This window comes from Bos taurus, chromosome 2 (genome assembly GCF_002263795.3).
Source record: "Bos taurus isolate L1 Dominette 01449 registration number 42190680 breed Hereford chromosome 2, ARS-UCD2.0, whole genome shotgun sequence".
In the NCBI taxonomy this organism is placed as follows: domain Eukaryota; kingdom Metazoa; phylum Chordata; class Mammalia; order Artiodactyla; family Bovidae; genus Bos; species Bos taurus.
This window is the reverse complement of record NC_037329.1, coordinates 124,953,720-124,972,265: the sequence shown is the minus strand read 5'-3', so window position 1 is coordinate 124,972,265 and position 18,546 is coordinate 124,953,720. Positions and strand designations below refer to the sequence as shown.

Below are 18,546 nucleotides of genomic sequence, written 5' to 3'. Positions count from 1 at the left end.
CCTCTCTCTATTCCCACATTCCCTTATGATAACATTTTGCTTCTTTGTTCCCAGAGGTAACCACTCTCCAGAATTTAGTCAATTCCCTTTTGGGCCATTAAATTTTCCTGTGGTTTCTACTATAAAGATAGTTCTTTGTTAATAAGTCAGGATGTAAATCATGCTAGGCATTTATCTGTGAGATGGAAATGAAAGGTCTTTGAAAAGCAAGATGGGTAAGCAGGTACAACTTACTAATGAGTGGTGATATTTATGCAGAATGCTAATTTAACATCTAATACTAGACAAAAAATTTCATCTCAGTAGATAAAATTCATAATCTTTTCTGCCTATAAAAAAGGTAGGACTCATCATTCGTCAGTTTTTCTGCCTACCAACAACCCTAATAAAAGATTTCTGAAGTAGGGATTTCCCTGGTGGCCTAGTGGCTACTATTCTGGGTTTTCACTGCTATGATCTGGGTTTAATCCCTGGTTCTTGAACTGAGATCCTACAAGACGCACAGTGCGGCCGGAAAAAAAAAAAAAGACCTATGAAGAAGAAATAGAGATCACTCGGGTACCTAACTAAGGCTTTTATATTCTGAGTATAATTTTTGGATTTTATTTCCTATTATCTATGTAATTCAAAGGTAACGATAAGCTATTTTCATGGACAGACTTCATTTTATCATTTATAATTCAGGATGTGTTCTATTTGAGCAAATCAGGACCAGGTCTTGAAGGCTCAACATTGATGACTTTGAGGACTATACCATTACTATAAAGTCTTTTACCAAATATAATAGTTTCTTCATGAAATTTTAAAGGCATTTCAATGGGTAGGTGTCTGGTAAGAATATTTTACCAGATTCTTTGTAAAGATAAATGTAGAAAGTAAATTAAGAGCTAAATCGTTTGTTCAAAGTTCTCGGCCTGTAATACAGTAGTTAGTTTTAAGCTTCAAACTTGATGGTACTGGGTTTGGCAAGCCAAATGATGCAAAAATAAATGAATGAATGTATTGATTTCTTATTATTTTCAAGGCACTGTGAATGTGGCAGACTCTATGGGTATAATTCCTGTCTGTGCCTTTAAGAAGTTTACTTTCTAGTCAAGACTTTATAATATTGGGCTTCCCTGGTGGCTCACTGGTAAAGAATCTGCCTGCCAATGCAGGAAACACAGCTTCAATTCCTGATCCAGGAAGACCCCACATTCTGCGGAGCAACTAAGCCCATGCACCACAACTGCTGAGCCTGTGCTCTAGAGCCCAGGAGCTGCAATTTCTGAAGCCTGAGCGTCTAGAGCCCCCATGCTCCACAACAAGAAAAGCCACCACAATGAGCAGCCCAAGTACCTCAAGTACCACAGCTAGAGGAGCCCCTGCTTGCTGCAGCGAGAGAAAAGCCTGCGCAGCAACAAAGACCCAGCACAGCCATAAACAAACAAACAAGTAAATTTTGAAAGAACGTAAAATATTCAAAGTAAAATTTTTACATATTTTAAAATTTGTATAAGACATATTCCATTTTTGAAGGTTGTTAGCCACCCATGGCTTATAATGGAAGTATCGAGGTGTTAACCAAGAAGAGTCTGCTTTCAAATAAATAACTTTGCAGGAGAACTCACATACAAATTTATGAGATGTTGTGTAAAAACAAGTATTTTTACTGTAGGTTCTCTCTAACAACAGGTGAGCCAATAGAGAATTTGAATGCAGAGTAAGAATTTACGCTGTGATGTCCATTCAAGGAAATAAACAGTGTTCCTCAGCAGTTCATATTAAAATGAAATATATCTATAGGAGAGGTCTGTAGGTTTACTGAGATAGGGACTTCCCTGGCAGTCCAGTGGTTAAGAGTCCATGCTCCCACTGCAGGGGGTGTGGATTCAATCACTGGTTAAGGAACTAAGATCCTGTAAGCCATGCTCTGTGGCCAAAAATAAAAATTACTGAGGTAAAACTTTCAAATAATACTCTGTAATTCTCAATCAATGTAAAAGCTGTTTCTGTGTTCACTGGAATCCTTTACTATGTTATCATATGAAAACAAACAGCTAATTATCACATGTCCCTAAATTAGGCAGAAAGAATTTTAATAAATTCTACCCAGCCATTTAGTCTAGAACTGTCCTTCTCTTTCTGCCTTTCCATTCCCCCTGTCTAGCTCTTTTTTTTTTTTGGCCCCATCATGTACCTTTCACTCACTAATTGCCCTCTCCCCACTGCCACTTTTCCTTTGTATAAGGATATGCTGCATCAAAAGATATTGTATTGTCATATTTTCTCTTCATTCCTTTTCCATCATCATTTGATTCATTTTGCTCTGAAATTTGTTGTTGTGGGTTCTTAGACATGAAAATAGTGGTTTGGGAAGGGTGCTTTAGAAATAATATGTTATTTGGAGGCAAGATCAGTAAGGGGATTGGTGGATGGACAAATTTTAATATAGTTATATAACAATATTAACATAGAAATGAATAATAGATGGACTAATTAAAAATAAACTTCTTCATGAGACTTGAAAGAACACTTGGCACTACTTGGTCATCAGAATTATCAGACGTCTCTCATACCTATCTAGACCTAAAAATAAATGCTTCTGAGAAAGAAGGAACAGGATTACTTTCTTCATGTGATGCAAGAATCAGGAGAAAGTGTAGGGGTCTGTCATGAACTCCTTAAAGGATTTTCCGTTGTTATTGAATGTAGAATACCAATCAAAAATTATTTTCTGAATAGCCCATTGTCACAATAATGTATTACTTCTTTCTACTTGCTGGTTAATTTTGAGAGGTTTAAGGTTTTTTTCCCTGAGAGAATATATTATCTCGCACCTCACTATAAAAACTTGCAACTTGCAACTTTTATCAAAAAATTATAAACATCCAATTTGCCAGAGTAAAGCACCATAATTTCTTGGTGCAATTATGGTCAAAGAACTGTTTTCCTAGAGTTGGAATCTCAGACCTAATTTACCTGCAGGTACAGAGAAAGGTACAGAAGAGAGCTGTCTTCATGAGTGCTTTCCCAGTTCTATTTCCCAAAGGTCAGAACTATGCAGTATTTCCAAGGGAAGTTATGGGCCTGTTGCAGACAAAGCCTGCTTTGTTCATTAGTGGCAGGTTTTGCTTTCTGTAATTTTGTTGCAGTTTTCTAAAACAGTTTTTTAAATCCAATAATAATCCTCTTTTCGAAGGCAAAAGCAACTACAATAGTGTAAGTACCATAAATTAGTGTTCTCCATTTACAGAGTTCTAATGCTGTTAAAATGCTTGTATAAAAGCAAGATCTGTTTCAAGTTAGATGGGCATAAAAGGAAATTAAACAGAATCATGAGATTATAAAAGTAATTGATCACTATATATATAAATCAGATCATTATGCTGTATTCCTTGAACTTAAAAAAAAAAAAGATAATTGGTGCCTCTTGATAATGGAATGTGTGTATCTTATTGCACAAAGCTATGTATTTTTAAGTTTTGGACAATAACTGATTATTAAAAGCTTTGTGGGTAAAAGGAGAATTTTATACACTTTAAATTCTATACATTTTTAAAAACTCAATCAGATCAGATCAGATCAGTCGCTCAGTTGTGTCCGACTCTTTGCAACCCCATGAATCGCAGCACGCCAGGCCTCCCTGTCCATCACCAACTCCCGGAGTTCACTCCAACTCTCGTCCATCGAGTCAGTGATGCCATCCAGCCATCTCATCCTCTGTCGTCTCCTTCTCCTCCTGCCCCCAATCCCTCCCAGCATCAGAGTCTTTTCCAATGAGTCAGCTCTTCACATGAGGTGGCCAAAGTACTGGAGTTTCAGCTTTAGCATCATTCCTTCCAAAGAAATCCCAGCAAATTTGGAAAACTCAGCAGTGGCCACAGGACTGGAAAAGGTCAGTTTTCATTCCAATCCCAAAGAAAGGCAATGCCAAAGAATGCTCAAACTACCGCACAATTGCACTCATCTCACACGCTAGTAAAGTAATGCTTAAAGTTCTCCAAGCCAGGCTTCAGCAATACGTGAACCGTGAACTTCCTGATGTTCAGGCTGGTTTTAGAAAAGGCAGAGGAACCAGAGATCAAATTGCCAACATCCACTGGATCATGGAAAAAGCAAGAGAGTTCCAGAAAAACATCTATTTCTGCTTTATTGACTATGCCAAAGCCTTTGACTGTGTGAATCACAATCAACTGTGGACAATTCTGAAAGAGATGGGAATACCAGACCACCTGACCTGCCTCTTGAGAAATTTGTATGCAGGTCAGGAAGCAACAGTTAGAACTGGACATGGAACAACAGACTGGTTCCAAATAGGAAAAGAAGTACGTCAAGGCTGTATATTGTCACCCTGTTTATTTAACTTATATGCAGAAAAACTCAATAAGGTATAAGAAATAGAGCTCGAACTAAGAGAGTCCCAGTGAATTTGTTGCTTATTACTAAATCTAGTGAAGGGTAGTGGGTAAAGAAGACTGTCTTGAAAACTAAGTTATCTGTCAACTACAGTTTCCTGTGCCTTAACTTGCCTTCCAACTTGGATGACCAAGAATTGGCTGTAAATCAGGTTCTAAAATGAACTGGGCTTACTGTTTAACCCTGTTTTATCCTTTATCTCTAGCAAGTAATGTAGGTATAATATGTACCCACAGCAACTAGTCAATGAATACTTTATCTGAAGATGAAAAGTACTAAGTAATTTTTTAATAATACTATACATTTATTTAAAAATCACCTCAGAAATTCATGTGAATCAACTGAGCCTGAACTAAAAACATTGAGTTAAATACCAACCAGGAAAAAACTGAGGGTTGAAGAGCAAACTGCTAGAACTCTACATAATACATAAGAAATAAGTCTAGGACGTCCCTCGTGGCCCAGTGGTTAAGAATCCGCTTTGCAGTGTAGGGGACACAGATTCAATCCCTGATCCGAGAGGAGGCCTGTGCACCGCAAGTACTGAAGCCTGCGCACTCTAGGGCCCGTGAGCCTCAACTACTGAGCCCGTTGGCTACGACTCCTGAAGCCCATGCGCCTAGAGCCTGTGCTCCACAACAGGAGAAGCCGCTGCAGTGAGAAGCCCATGGTGTACAGCAGCTAGAGAGTAGCCGCCACTGACCGCACCTAGAGAAAGCCAGCACGCAGCAACAAAGACCCAGCACAGCCAAAAATAATGCAATATTTAATTAGTTAAATTTACAAAAAGAAGTCGATGAAATGTGAGGTACTACAACTTGAAGGAGGAAGTAAGTAGTTTAAACACGGGGGCACAGTTTCAAGATACTACTGAAGCTTCAAACTCCAGACTGTAATTTAGTTGGGTATCTTGCACTCCTAACCTCCACCCCCTCCAGAAAGCACCAGGACCTCCACAGCTTTCCTAGTGGCCTGCAGTTACGTGACTTCTTTGGAACACACACCATAAAACTGTAAGCAGCGTTCTACACCCTGTTTTCTGGCAAACAAAGGGAAATAAGGAGGGAAACCACCTTCTTTTGGCTCTCATGGAAAACAGAATGGGACCATAAATACATTTTAAGTTCCGTAATTAATTTAAACAATGAGATACCCAAATGTGACTCCTGTATTTCTTCTGTGAAATTGACAATAGGAGGGAGATGGTCGTAAAATCAGAGTTGTTGAGGACAAATGTTTGGTTGATGTGCAAATTTGCTTATGAGTGGTTTCAAACTCATGCTCTAAGTCCTTTATTTAGGAGTACAGAAACAATATTTGAGGTGTAATTGTATCATTAAAATTTTAAAAAGTGGTTTCTAGACATCTGAACTATAGTTTTTGTTGTATCATTTATTCATCCATCAGTTTTTCTTTCTTTCTATTGCAGTTTTCTAAGTGGTGCAATTGAATTTTCTTCATGTCAGACAAAAATTCATAGTAAGAAACCTGAACAGTTTTAATGGATTCAAGAATGCTACAGAGATTAGTGGCTTCAATTACATCTAATCAGCCACCCCTATCAAGGATTTGTGCATACTTTAAAACCCTTCATTCCACAGCTGAAAAGCTTACACCTGGTGAATTTAGATTACCATTAACTTTGTTCTCTAGCTTCATGTATCACTATTCCAGATACCAAAGAAAATGGCCTTGAATGGTTTAATTTGGTTAATACTTCGGACTGTGATTTTTATGTGGGAAATAATTCATTTTTATAGGAACCTAATGTTTAGGAAGAGTTGTTTTCCATTGTGTATTTATGTATATGCTGGACTTTATTAACTGTTATGGGCTCCCACTTTCAAAGTGAATTTGTTTTTGTTCCAATTATAAAAGCCATCCATGTTCATTGTAAAGGAAAAACACACACACACAAAATATAAGAAGCTAGAAAGGAGAAAAGCAAATATCCCATAATCCTACCATCAAATTATGTTTACATTTTAGACTAGTTCCTTCCATTCTCCTTTTTAATGTGTAGTATAGTTTAGATAATGTAATGTGTAAATAATGTAAATGTAAATAAATATATACCCTGTTTTTAACCTTGAATTATTACTCTAGAAACCTAGTTTTAATAATTATATATTGTTTTATATAAAATTTTCAGTTTATTTATATACCCATTGTTATACATTAAGATATTCACAATTATATACCACTCTAAATAAGACTGTCAGAAATAATATCTTTAGGCAGCTTCCATCTTCCAAAGCTGAGTCTACTAGATTTTTGTGTGAATGTTAATGAGAACTTAAGCTTTTTGATCCTTGCCCCCCTAGTTCTAAATAAAACTTTGTTAGTTTTGGGTTTTTTTTTAAAGAAGAATATATGCCCAAATGGAGTTTGATAATGGGAGGCTAATACCTGTTTCATACTCTTCAAAGTTGGATTTAGGCAGATGGCTGAGTAGGTCTTTCCAAAGAATGTTATTATAAGTCTACTTTCAGTCAGCTACTTTCCCTTCTTGGAAATATTCTTGAATGTAAGTAGGGAAGGCTTGACTGGCTACTTCTTGCTGCTGCTGCTGCTGCTAAGTCGCTTCAGTCGTGTCCAACTCTGTGCGACCCCATAGATGGCAGCCCACCAGGCTTCCCCGTCCCTGGAATTCTCAAGGCAAGAACACTGGAATGGGTTGTCATTTCCTTCTCCAATGCATGCAAGTGAAGTCGCTCAGTTGTGTCCAACTTTTAGCAACCCCATGGACTGCAGCCCACCAGGCTCCTCCATCCATGGAATTTTCCAGGCAAGAGTACTGGAGTGGGGGTGACATTGCCTTCTCTGGGCTACCTCTTACTACCATTTAATTACTTAAAGATCCTACTCTTCATATGTAGGACATTTGATGGAATCAAGTTTTTGTGAATTCCCTCTGTTGTCAGTAGTTGATTCTGGGGTAAAAGAGATGATTTACCCCTTTCCCTTTTCATTAAGAATGATTAATCTGCTTCTCTTTCTTCTTTTTCTGAAATCTTTCATGCATGAGAACACTCCCTTGATTCAGAATTTATTTCTTTCAGCAGGCACCTAAGCAAAGAGTACATGGGAATAACTTTATCAACACTTCATTTTAATCAGTTATAGGTGTTACTTTTGAATAATGGCTAAAAGTTGAGTTTCTAGAGCACTCTCAAACTAGTCTCCTCTAGAAATGCCTAAGAGTGTGACTTCAGAGTTCTCTCTCCCACGTGTCTTATCAACAACATGAAGAATCTGTTTCAACTTGAAGCAGAATCTTTTTTTTTCAGCTGTGCCACAGTGGCACATGGGATCTTAGTTCCCCTGCTGCTGCTGCTGCTAAGTCGCTTCAGTCGTGTCCGACTCTGTGCGACCCCATAAACAGCAGCCCACCAGGCTTCCCCGTCCCTGGGATTCTCCAGGCAAGAACACTGGAGTGGCTTGCCATTTCCTTCTCCAGTGCATGAAAGTGAAAAGTGAAAGTGAAGTCGCTCAGTCATGTCCGACTCTAGCGACCCTATGGACTGCAGCCTACCAGGCTCCTCCATCCATGGGATTTTCTAGGCAAAAGTACTGGAGTGGGGTGCCATTGCCTAACCATGGCCCCTTCCCTGGAAGCACAGAGTCTTAACTACTGGATTGCCAGGAAAGTCCTGAAACAAGATGTAAAGAAATAAGATGCACAACGTCAGTGAAGAAAGACTCCAAATACAGGATATGATTCATAAATAAGAAAGAAAAATCTATAATCCAGTGTAAAAATAGTGTACAATAATGATCTAAATCATAAAAATTGATTGCTGTATCCAATTTAAGTATGAAGGAATAAGTTCATTTTTTAAATTTATTTTTTTTTAATTTATTTTTTAATTGGAGGAAAATTGCTTTACAATGTTGTGTTGGTTTTTGCCATAAAACGAATGCAAATCAGTTATATGTATATTCCCTCCCTCTTGAACCTCCCTCTCTTCCAACCATCCCACCCCTCTAGGTCATCACAGAGCACCAGGCTGGTTTCCCTGGGTTATATAGCAACTTTCCCCAGCCATCTGTTTTACATCAGATCAGATCAGTCGCTCAGTCGTGTCCGACTCTTTGCGAGTCCATGAATCGAAGCACGCCAGGCCTCCCTGTCCATCACCAACTCCTGGAATTCACTCAGACTCATGTCCATCGAGTCAGTGATGCCATCCAGCCATCTCATCTTTTGTCGTCCCCTTCTCTTCTTGACCCAATCCCTCCCAGCATCAGAGTCTTTTCCAATGAGTCAACTCTTCCCATGAGGTGGCCAAAGTACTGGAGTTTCAGCTTTAGCATCATTCCTTCCAAAGAAATCCCAGGGCTGATCTCCTTCAGAATGGACTGGTTGGATCCCCTTGCAGTCCAAGGGACTCTCAGGAGTCTTATATGTGTCAATGTGACCTTCTCAGTTCGTCCCACCTTCTTCTCTGTCCACAAATCTGTTCTCTATGTGTATATCTTAATTCCTTCTCTGCAGATAGTACATCAGTACCATTTTTCTAGATTCTATATATACACATTAATATACGATATTTGTTTTTCTTTATCCATTCTTGTTTTTCTTTATCCATACATCTGTTGAGGGACATCTAGGTTGCTTCCATGTCCTGGCTATTGTGAATAATGCTGCCAAAGTAATGACTTCTAACAGAAATGAACAAAGGACTGATAAAGTACCTGCTGAAATTTGAAGTCATTGTAAGTGGGTGGCAAATTAGTTTATGTGCTAAATCTCTCAGTTGTGTCTGATTCCTTGCAACCCCATGGACCGTAGTCCACCAGCCTCCTCTGTCTATGAGATTATCCCAGCAGCAATACTGGAGTGGGCTGCCATTTTCTCCTCCAGGGGATCTTCCCAACCCAAGGATCGAACCAAAGTCTTCTGCATCTCCTGCATTAGCAGGCGGATTCTTTACCACTGAGCCACCTGGGAAGCTCAAATTAGTTTATAAGGAAGCTCTAATAAGATACCTAGCTTTACTATTTGTACCCTTTATACATTTTGATAGAAAGTATCCAAAGAATGAAACATACAACAAAAAGTAGTCCAATGGTGGGGGGGGGGAGGGGGGAGAGAAAACCAATGAAATTATATGTATAAAGTCTTGAAATAAATGTAAAAACTGAATCCCCAACTGAAACTACTATACCCAGTGAAAATATCCTTCAAAATAAATAGAATAAAATTATTCTACTTGGAAGTGGAGAATTGCAGGAAGAAATGAAGAATATCTGAAAGCAAGTATGCAGGAAATACAAAAGAATAGTATTTGTTAAAACCACAGTAATGTGTTCTGTGGTTTATTGTTATATGTATGTATAAGTAAAATATGACAACACGAATAATGGAGTTGAAATGTAAAGTTCTTGCATTGTTTTATATGTTGTGAAAGTACTAACTTAAATGTAGACTGCAAGTCAAGGATGCACAGAACAAATGAGGCAAATGGAAAATAAACAGCAAAATGGTAGACCTCTAACCTCCAGCTGTGTGGAAAAGCATTCTATAAGACAGTAGTTTCAAACTAGAGAGAAAAACAAAGCAAGGATGTTATTAGAGCAGTGTAGAGAATTTCATAATGATAAAAGGGTCAATTCAACAGCAAGATACAGCTTTAAAGTATATAAAGCAAGAATTAATAGAAGTAAAGAGACAGATCCACTTTCATAGGTAGAAATAACAACATGCCTCTCTCAGTAACTGATAGAACAAGCTGACAACGTATCAAAAGGAATACTTATTAATGATTTGTATAACATGATAGACCAACCTGACATAACTGGCTTATATAGACCACTACACTCACTCACTGATACACTAATACACTATATTCCCAAGTACACGTGGAACATAGTATGTTATAAATCTAGAGAAGAAAAAGGAAAAAAAACAATAGTAAGTGGCTAGACGCTAAAAAAATTAATAATAAATGACTAATTCTCTTTAAAATCTAGGGAAAAAATTAATGTAAACTTTTTATTTATTTATAATTTAAATTCTGTCTGAGTCTAGGAAACTCACAGGGAAGATCCTCCCAATTCTTCTGTAGGAATAATTTACCTGAGTCGGAAACTCTGGAATGGTGCCATGATTTTCTGGTTTATTTTTCTTCAACAAAGAATTAGGTTACGTGCAAATAGTGTCTGCCTCTGTCTCTTAACATGCAAAAGCTTTCCAGATAGTATCTGGATTTGAATTTAGCAACCTGACTGACCATAAGAATCACCTGGGGAATTTTTTGAAAACAGATTTCTAGGGCCCACCTCCTGCAGATTCTATGTTTTGAAAAGGCAACTGAACTGATTCCAAGTATTTGAACAGCTTTGGGAGTCACGGAAATAATGTTCTGTTTGTCATGAAAGTGAGGAGGAGAGAAGGGAGAATATGAAAATACGGAAAGGAGAATGTGAGAATATGAATAAATTGGGGATAATAACAACTGGGTTAGGACTGGGTGTGGCTGAGCCTCACTTCATGATGCAAGAGGCATACCCACTTCTAAAAGTTTTATGGATGTGAAGATTAAGCACATTTGCATAAAGCATCAAAGAAAAAAACTGCTGTCTTTGCTTTTTGTATTCATTGACTGGATGGCAGATGCATTCCTTTTTATCATAAGCTGTTGGTATTTTCCAGATACACTGTGACTTAATATAAACGGAATTTATTTTGAGCTCATACGCTAGCAGGCATAAATATGTTTGATTGGATATCATGATTTTGTTGTTTTGAATGTATAAGAAAAAGGGGATACATGTTGTTCAATATAATGAAGAACTAAAACACATAACAGAGAGGGCAGTGGCACCCCACTCCAGTACTCTTACCTGGAGAATCCCACGGACGGAGGAGCCTGCTGGGCTGCAGTCTGTGGGGTCGCAAAGAGTCGGACACGACCGAGCGATTTCCCTTTCACTTTTCACTTTCATGCATTGGAGAAGGAAATGGCAACCCACAACAGTGTTCTTGCCTGGAGAATCCCAGGGACGGGGGAGCCTGGTGGGCTGCCATCTATGGGGTCACAGTAGAGTTGGACATGACTGAAGCGACTTAGCAGTAGCAGCAGCAGCAAAACAGATAAACTAAGTCCTACTTTAGAAGGCGATTTCTTGCCCAGTTGTTGTGTCCGACTCTTTGTGACCCCGTGGACTGCAGCACGCCAGGCTTCCCTGTCTTCCTTTATCTCCTAGAGTTTGCTCAAACTCATGGCCGTTGAGTCAGTGATGCCATCCCACCATCTCATCCTCTGTCACCTCCTTCTCTTCCCATGTACAATCTTTCCCAGCATCAGGATCTTTTCCAATGCACTGACTCTTCGCATCAGGTGTTCAAAGTATTGGAGCTTCAGCATCAGTCCTTCCAATAATATTCAGGGTTGATTTCCTTTAGGATGGACTGGTTGGATCTCCTTGCTGTCCAAGGGACTCTCAAGAGTGTTCTCCAACACCACAGTTCAAAAGCATCAATTCTTTGATGCTCAGCCTTCTTTATGGTCCAACTCTCACACCCATATTATGACTACTGGAAAAACCATAGCTTTGACTATACTGACCTTTGTCGCAAAGTGATGTCTCTGCTTTTTAATATGCTATTAAGGTTTGTCATAGCCTTTCTTCCAAGGAGTAAGCATCTTTTCATTTCATGATTGCAGTCACCATCTGCAGTGATTTTGGAACCCAAGAAAATAAAATCTGCAGTTTCCATTTTTCCCCATCTATTTGCCAAGAATGTGGTTAGGTATCAAAAAGATAGTGGAAGCAGGCTAGATTGGATGTATTTTCATTTTTAGACTTTACAGACAACAACTTTCTGTGATTTTGTTACTGCCTAAGATTTCTATAAAGTTTTTTGCCTATTTTTCTTTGTAAAAGCATCACATAGCACTTAGAATTTTTACTTTCGCATTGTTAGTGTGAGGGTTTTTTGTTTGTCTTGGCTTGGTTTTTGGTTTTTTATATTATCTTCTCTATTACTTTTAACCAAACAGGCATTTTCCTATGTGTCTTTTGGAACTGAGTGAAGTTCAGTCATTGGGTGGGTTAGCAAGAGATTTAAAGTTTCAGTCTATCCCTGCCTCAGTAAGGAAGGCTAATATTTGAGAAAGAACAGCTTATGTTACTTAGCTTCATTCCTGAAAGTGTTATCATGAACATATGTTAAATATTATATAATGAGTGCTCTTCAGTGTCTTCAGGTCTCACTGACATTCCATAATTGGTAGAATACTGTCTTAGTTAAAGCATTCACTCTTAAAAGCAGTACCACGTGTTCCCACTAGTGCTACTCTTGGTGGTCTGTCCCAGGACAGGAGCAACCAACCTTGAAAAAATATGATCCAGTGTTATATTCTATTGCATTTCATGTAAAGAATTAGAATAGTCGAGACCCAAGATGCCCTCAAGTAAAGACATCAGTGGTGTCCTTTTCATCTCTTGCACTTCAGAAACCAGGCCCCTGTTTTGCCCTTGTCATTTTAGGCAAAATAATGTATCAGCAGCCATCGCTGCAATCATTCTAATTACGATTGTGTAAATCTGATCTTTACCAATAGACTTCCCTAGACTCATCACCTACCAACTGAAAAAAGATTGAATTGGGCATGTGTTTCTTAAAAAAAAAAATAATGCTTGTTGACTGTGTGTTTTCTCTTGTGAAAAAATATCTATTAAGAGGTTTTTCTAGTGCCTATATTATGCTCCTTTGTTTCTCCCCACCTCCAAATGCATTATTTGCTTCAAATGTGAAGTTATTTACAATAAATATGTTAACTTATTACACGTGACTATATAGTATGTGGCCCTTGATGTATTTCTACAAAGTAAAGGCCCCACTTGAATTCCAGGATTGTTATTCCACATGACTCTTTTTTTTTCTTCTCCTCTAGACTTCTCCAAAGAGCCCTGGGACAGTAGGTGGAGTGCAAAGTTGTATTGTGTTGCCTTCCTGCTTTTTTTTTTGTTGTTGCCTTCCTGCTTTTTATTATTATTATTATTCTTGGCCCAGTCTTGGCTGCTTCTTTCTGTGCCACTAAAGCTCACTCACTAAACCCTGCATGTGTGGTCATTATGAGGGACTCATGGCCTTTCATTTCAGTCCTGCACATTTATCATGTCAGTTATGTTTCTTGTCAAATCTTTAGAATCAGTTTTGTCCCTAAAGCAATCTTGTGATAAGCAAACTGAACTCTCATTCTACTTTAAATTTTTCCTTTGTTTTGAAGCATCTCTAACACCCCTGTCCCATCCCCCAAGTCCCTTCCAGTACTCCCAAATGACCTAAGGTCTTTTTTGCAAAGGGAGAAAATAATCTGATAACATACACAAGAAATTGTTATCCCCTCCCTGACTGTTTATGTCCTGAGAAAGGAGAGCAGGGAGAGGGCAGTGTTTAACAGAGAAAGTGACTCACTCACCGATGGAATTCTCTGCTTCAGTGACAAAAGAGATAGTATTGTTAACTGGCCTTCCCCCATGCCAAGAAGCCTACGTTGAGGCAAGATCTCATGCATATTGGGAAGAGATTCACATTTGTGTGTGCATGTGCCTTTAAGAGATTTGAGCTGATTATGATCATCTCATTGAATTTTTGTCCTAAAATGATGTGTCAGCTCCATTGGGTTCTTTTTCCCCTTAGTAATTTATCTGTTCTGGATTTTGATGTCTGGTGTCCATGGAGTCTGTCTGCATGATTATTCATCATTGCTCTGATCCTTTCCAACTACCACAGGAAGAGAGGGGAAGGGACATTTTCAAGATTATGTTGAAATAATAAATTGGCTGTTCTCTTCCCTCTCTCCCTCTCATGCAACAGAAGAAATAGGTCAGCCCACTGCAGACCTAGGCATGGTCATGGACTGTGTGGAAGCAGGAGACATAACGCCTCCTACCAAAAGGAAGAGCAAGTTCTCAGGCTTTGGCAAGATCTTCAAGCCCTGGAAATGGCGGAAAAAAAAAAGTGATAAATTCAAAGAGACATCAGAAGGTGAGATGTTAAAATTGATGTATATGTTCTGAGTCAAAGAGTTCCCCATTGGAAGTACCTAACTTTTTCATTCTCTTCCCAATTTTCTATAACCCGCTATTTGAAGAGGAAATTGAATCTTTTAGAATTAAAAAACAAGTGGTCACTCACTAAGTATTTTGATGGAATTAATGTTTATCAGTTGAGTGGTGAATGGAGCTCCTGAACTACAGCAGGTCTAAGATGCTCTCTCTTTCTAGCCGCACTGGGTCTTCATCACTGTTTGTTGGCTTTCTCCAGCTGTGGTGCGCAGGCTTCTCGCTGCAGCGGCTTCTCCTGTTGGGGAGCGTAGGCTCCGGAGCCGGGTCTCAGTAGCGGCGGCACACGCAGTTGGTTGCCTTGTGGCGTGTGGGATCTTCCCAGACCCAGAATCAAACCCATGTTTCCTGCATTGGCAGACAGATTCTTAACCACTGGACTACCAGGGAAGCCCTAAGATGCTGCTTTTTTCCTATTTTGGCTACTTCCTCCCAGAAAAAGTTCGTCCATAAGTATCTCATTATTGAAATTTCCATAGAAAAGGAAGGAGGGACTTTGGAATGCAGAGGACTTGGGTTCCATCCCTGGTTGGGGAATTAAGATCCCACTTGCCACAGAGCAACTAAGCCCTGTCGTAGCCAAATAAATAATTCTAAAAAAAGGAAGGAATTCCCTGGCAGTCCAGTGGTTAGGATTCCTCCCCCTCACTACCAAAGGCCAGAGTTCAATCCTTGGTCAGGAAACTAAGGTTCTATAAGCCTGATAGCGTGGCGAAAAAAAAAGGGGGGGCAATAAAGCTGAACTTGTGTAGTTCCTTTTGGAAATGATACTTTGCCAATAGCACAGGATGCCAGAGAAATTAAGTTTTAAAATTTGAAGGTTGGTTTTGTATTCTTTTCTTTCCTAAGAATAGAAAATTGAACCACTTTATTCTTTTACCTAAGGTGTTGACTTTTGTCTGCACATTTCTGAGTATTGTTTTCTAATTTAATATTAGTTTTAGAGAGAAAAATATCTATGCGAAAACCGAGAGAAGAGCTGGTTAAAAGAGGGCTTCTGTTGGAAGACTCTGAGCAGGGTGAGTATGCATACACTCAAATAGCATATGCCTGTCTCTGTACACTTGGTCTTTGGTTCTGACTAGGTATTTGAATTTTCTTTATTATTGCTGTTGTTGAGAGGGGAGAGGACTTTAAAAAACTTTCATCATCTAGAATATATATTTTTAAAACTTTGATTAAAAAAGAAAAGGCAATCAGTAGGAAAGTCGGCAAAAGCACTGAACAGACAGTTCACTGAAGAGTACATACAGATGCACAATAAACAGAAAAAGGTGGGTTTCTTACTTCATTAATAATTAAGAGATGCAAATTAAAACCAAAATAAAAGCTCTACGCATAAACTAGAAAACCTAAAATTAACCAAATGACCAAGAACAAGAACTGATGAGGGTATGAAATAAGTGGAATTTACATACAACTATTGTTATAAGCGTTAAAGTGGAATAATCACATTGAAAAATAGTTTAACCTAATTTACAAAAGCTCAGTTCAGTTCAGTTCAGTCGCTCAGTTGTGTCCGACTCTTTGTGACCCCATGAACTGCAGCACGCCAGGCCTCCCTGTCCATCACCAACTCCCAGAGTTCACTCAGACTCACGTCCAACGAGTCAGTGATGCCATCCAGCCATCTCATCCTCTGTCGTCCCCTTCTCCTCCTGCCCCCAATCCCTCCCAGCATCAGAGTCTTCCAGTGAGTCAACTCTTCACATGAGGTGGCCAAAGTACTAGAGTTTCAGCTTTAGCATCATTCCTTCCAAAGAAATCCCAGGGCAGATTTCCTTCAGAATGGACTAGTTGGATCTCCTTGTAGTCCAAGGGACTCTCAAGAGTCTTCTCCAACACCACAGTTCAAAAGCATCAATTCTTCGGCGCTCAGCTTTCTTCACAGTCCAACTCTCACATCCATACACGACCACTGGAAAAACCATAGCCTTGACTAGACGGACCTTTGTTGGCAAAGTAATGTCTCTGTTTTTCAATATACTGTCTAGGTTGGTCATAACTTTCCTTCCAAGGAGTAAGCATCTTTTAATTTCATGGCTACAGTCACCATCTGCAGTGATTTTGGAGCCCCCAAAAATAAAGTCTGACTGTGTTTCTACTGTTTCCCCATCTATTTGCCATGAAGTGATGGGACCAGAAGCCATGATCTTAGTTTTCTGAATGTTGAGTTTTAAGCCAACTTTTTCACTCCTCTTTCACCTTCATCAAGAGGCTTTTTAGTTCCTCTTTACTTTCTGCCATAAGGGTGGTGTCATCTGCATATCTGAGGTTACTGATATTTCTCCCGGCAATCTTGATTCCAGCTTGTGCTTCTTCCAGCCCAGCATTTCTCATAATGTACTCTGCATATAAGTTAAATAAGCAGGGTGACAATATACAGCCCTGTCATACTCCTTTTCCTATTTGGAACCAGTCTGTTGTTCCATGTCCAGTTCTAACTGTTGCTTCCTGACCTGCATATAAATTTCTCAAGAGGCAGGTCAGGTGGTCTGGTATTCCCATGTCTTTCAGAATTTTCCACAGTTTATTGTGATCCACACAGTCAAAGGCTTTGGCACAGTCAATAAAGCAGAAATAGATGTTCTTCTGGAATTCTCTTGCTTTTTCAATGATCCAGCGATTGTTGGCAATTTGATCTCTGGTTCCTCTGCCTTTTCTAAAACCAGCTTGTACAACTAGAAGTTCATGGTTCACGTATTGCTAAAGCCTGGCTTGGAGAATTTTGAGCATTACTTTACTAGCGTGTGAGATGAGTGCAATTGTGCAGCAGTTTGAGCATTCTTTGGCATTGCCTTTCTTTGGGATTGGAATGAAAACTGACCTTTTCCAGTCCTGTGGCCACTGCTGAGTTTTCCAAATGTGCTGGCATATTGAGTGCAGCACTTTCACAGCATCATCTTACAGAATTTGGAATAGCTCAACTGGAATTCCATCACCTCCACCAGCTTTGTTTGTAGTGATGCTTTCTAAGGCCCACTTGACTTCACATTCCAGGATGTCTGGCTCTAGGTCAGTGATCACACCATCGTGATTATCTGGGTTGTGAAGATCTTTTTTTACAGTTCTTCTGTGTATTCCTGCCATCTCTTCTTAATATCTTCTGCTTCTGTTAGGTCCATACCATTTCTATCCTTTATTGAGCCCATCTTTGCATGAAATGTCCCCTTGGTATCTCTAATTTTCTTGAAGAGATCTCTAGTCTTTCCCATTCTGTTATTTTCTTCTCTTTCTTTGCATTGATCGCTGAGGAAGGCTTTCTGTTCTCTTCTTGTTATTCTTTGGAACTCTGTATTCAGATGCTTATATCTTTCCTTTTCTCCTTTGCTTTTCGCTTCTCTTCTTTTCACAGCTATTGGTAAGGCCTCCCTAGACAGCCATTTTGCTTTTTTGCATTTTTTTTCCATGGGGATGGTCTTCATCCCTGTCTCCTGTACAATGTCACAAACCTCAGTCCATAGTTCATCAGGCACTCTATCAGATCTAGTCCCTTAAATCTATTTCTCACTTCCACTGTATAATCATAAGGGATTTGATTTAGGTCATACCTGAATGGTCTAGTGGTTTTCCCTACTTTCTTCAATTTAAGTCTAAATTTGGCAGTAAGGAGTTCATGATCTGAGCCACAGTCAGCTCCTGGTCTTGTTTTTGTTGATTGTATAGAGCTTCTCCATCTTTGGCTGCAAAGAATATAATCAGTCTGATTTCGATGTTGACTATCTGGTGATGTCCATGTGTAGAGTCTTCTCTTGTGTTGTTGGAAGAGGGTGTTTGCTATGACCAGTGCATTTTCTTGGCAAAACTCTATTAGTCTTTGCCCTGCTTCATTCCGTATTCCAAGGCCAAATTTGCCTGTTACTCACGGTGTTTCTTGACTTCCTACTTTTGCATTCCAGTCCCCTATAATGAAAAGGACATCTTTTGTGGGTGTTAGTTCTAAAAGGTCTTGTAGGTCTTCATAGAACTGTTCAACTTCAGCTTCTTCAGCGTTACTGGTTGGGGCATAGACTTGGATTACTGTGATATTAAATGGTTTGCCTTGGAAACGAACAGATATCATTCTGT

At 39.2% G+C, this 18,546-nt stretch overlaps 1 protein-coding gene across 15 annotated transcripts in view; it reads left to right on the top strand.

Annotated features, from left to right (window-relative positions):
• Positions 1-18,546, top strand: part of PHACTR4 (phosphatase and actin regulator 4) — a 109,466-nt gene that overhangs the window by 60,139 nt on the left and 30,781 nt on the right. For 7 of the 15 annotated variants that reach the window (XM_005203140.5, XM_025001368.2, XM_059893336.1 and 4 more), the window contains 3 exons: positions 13,305-13,328; positions 14,231-14,401; positions 15,417-15,497. In XM_005203140.5, the coding sequence (XP_005203197.1) occupies positions 13,305-13,328; positions 14,231-14,401; positions 15,417-15,497 (276 nt within the window). 15 annotated transcript variants of the gene reach the window in all.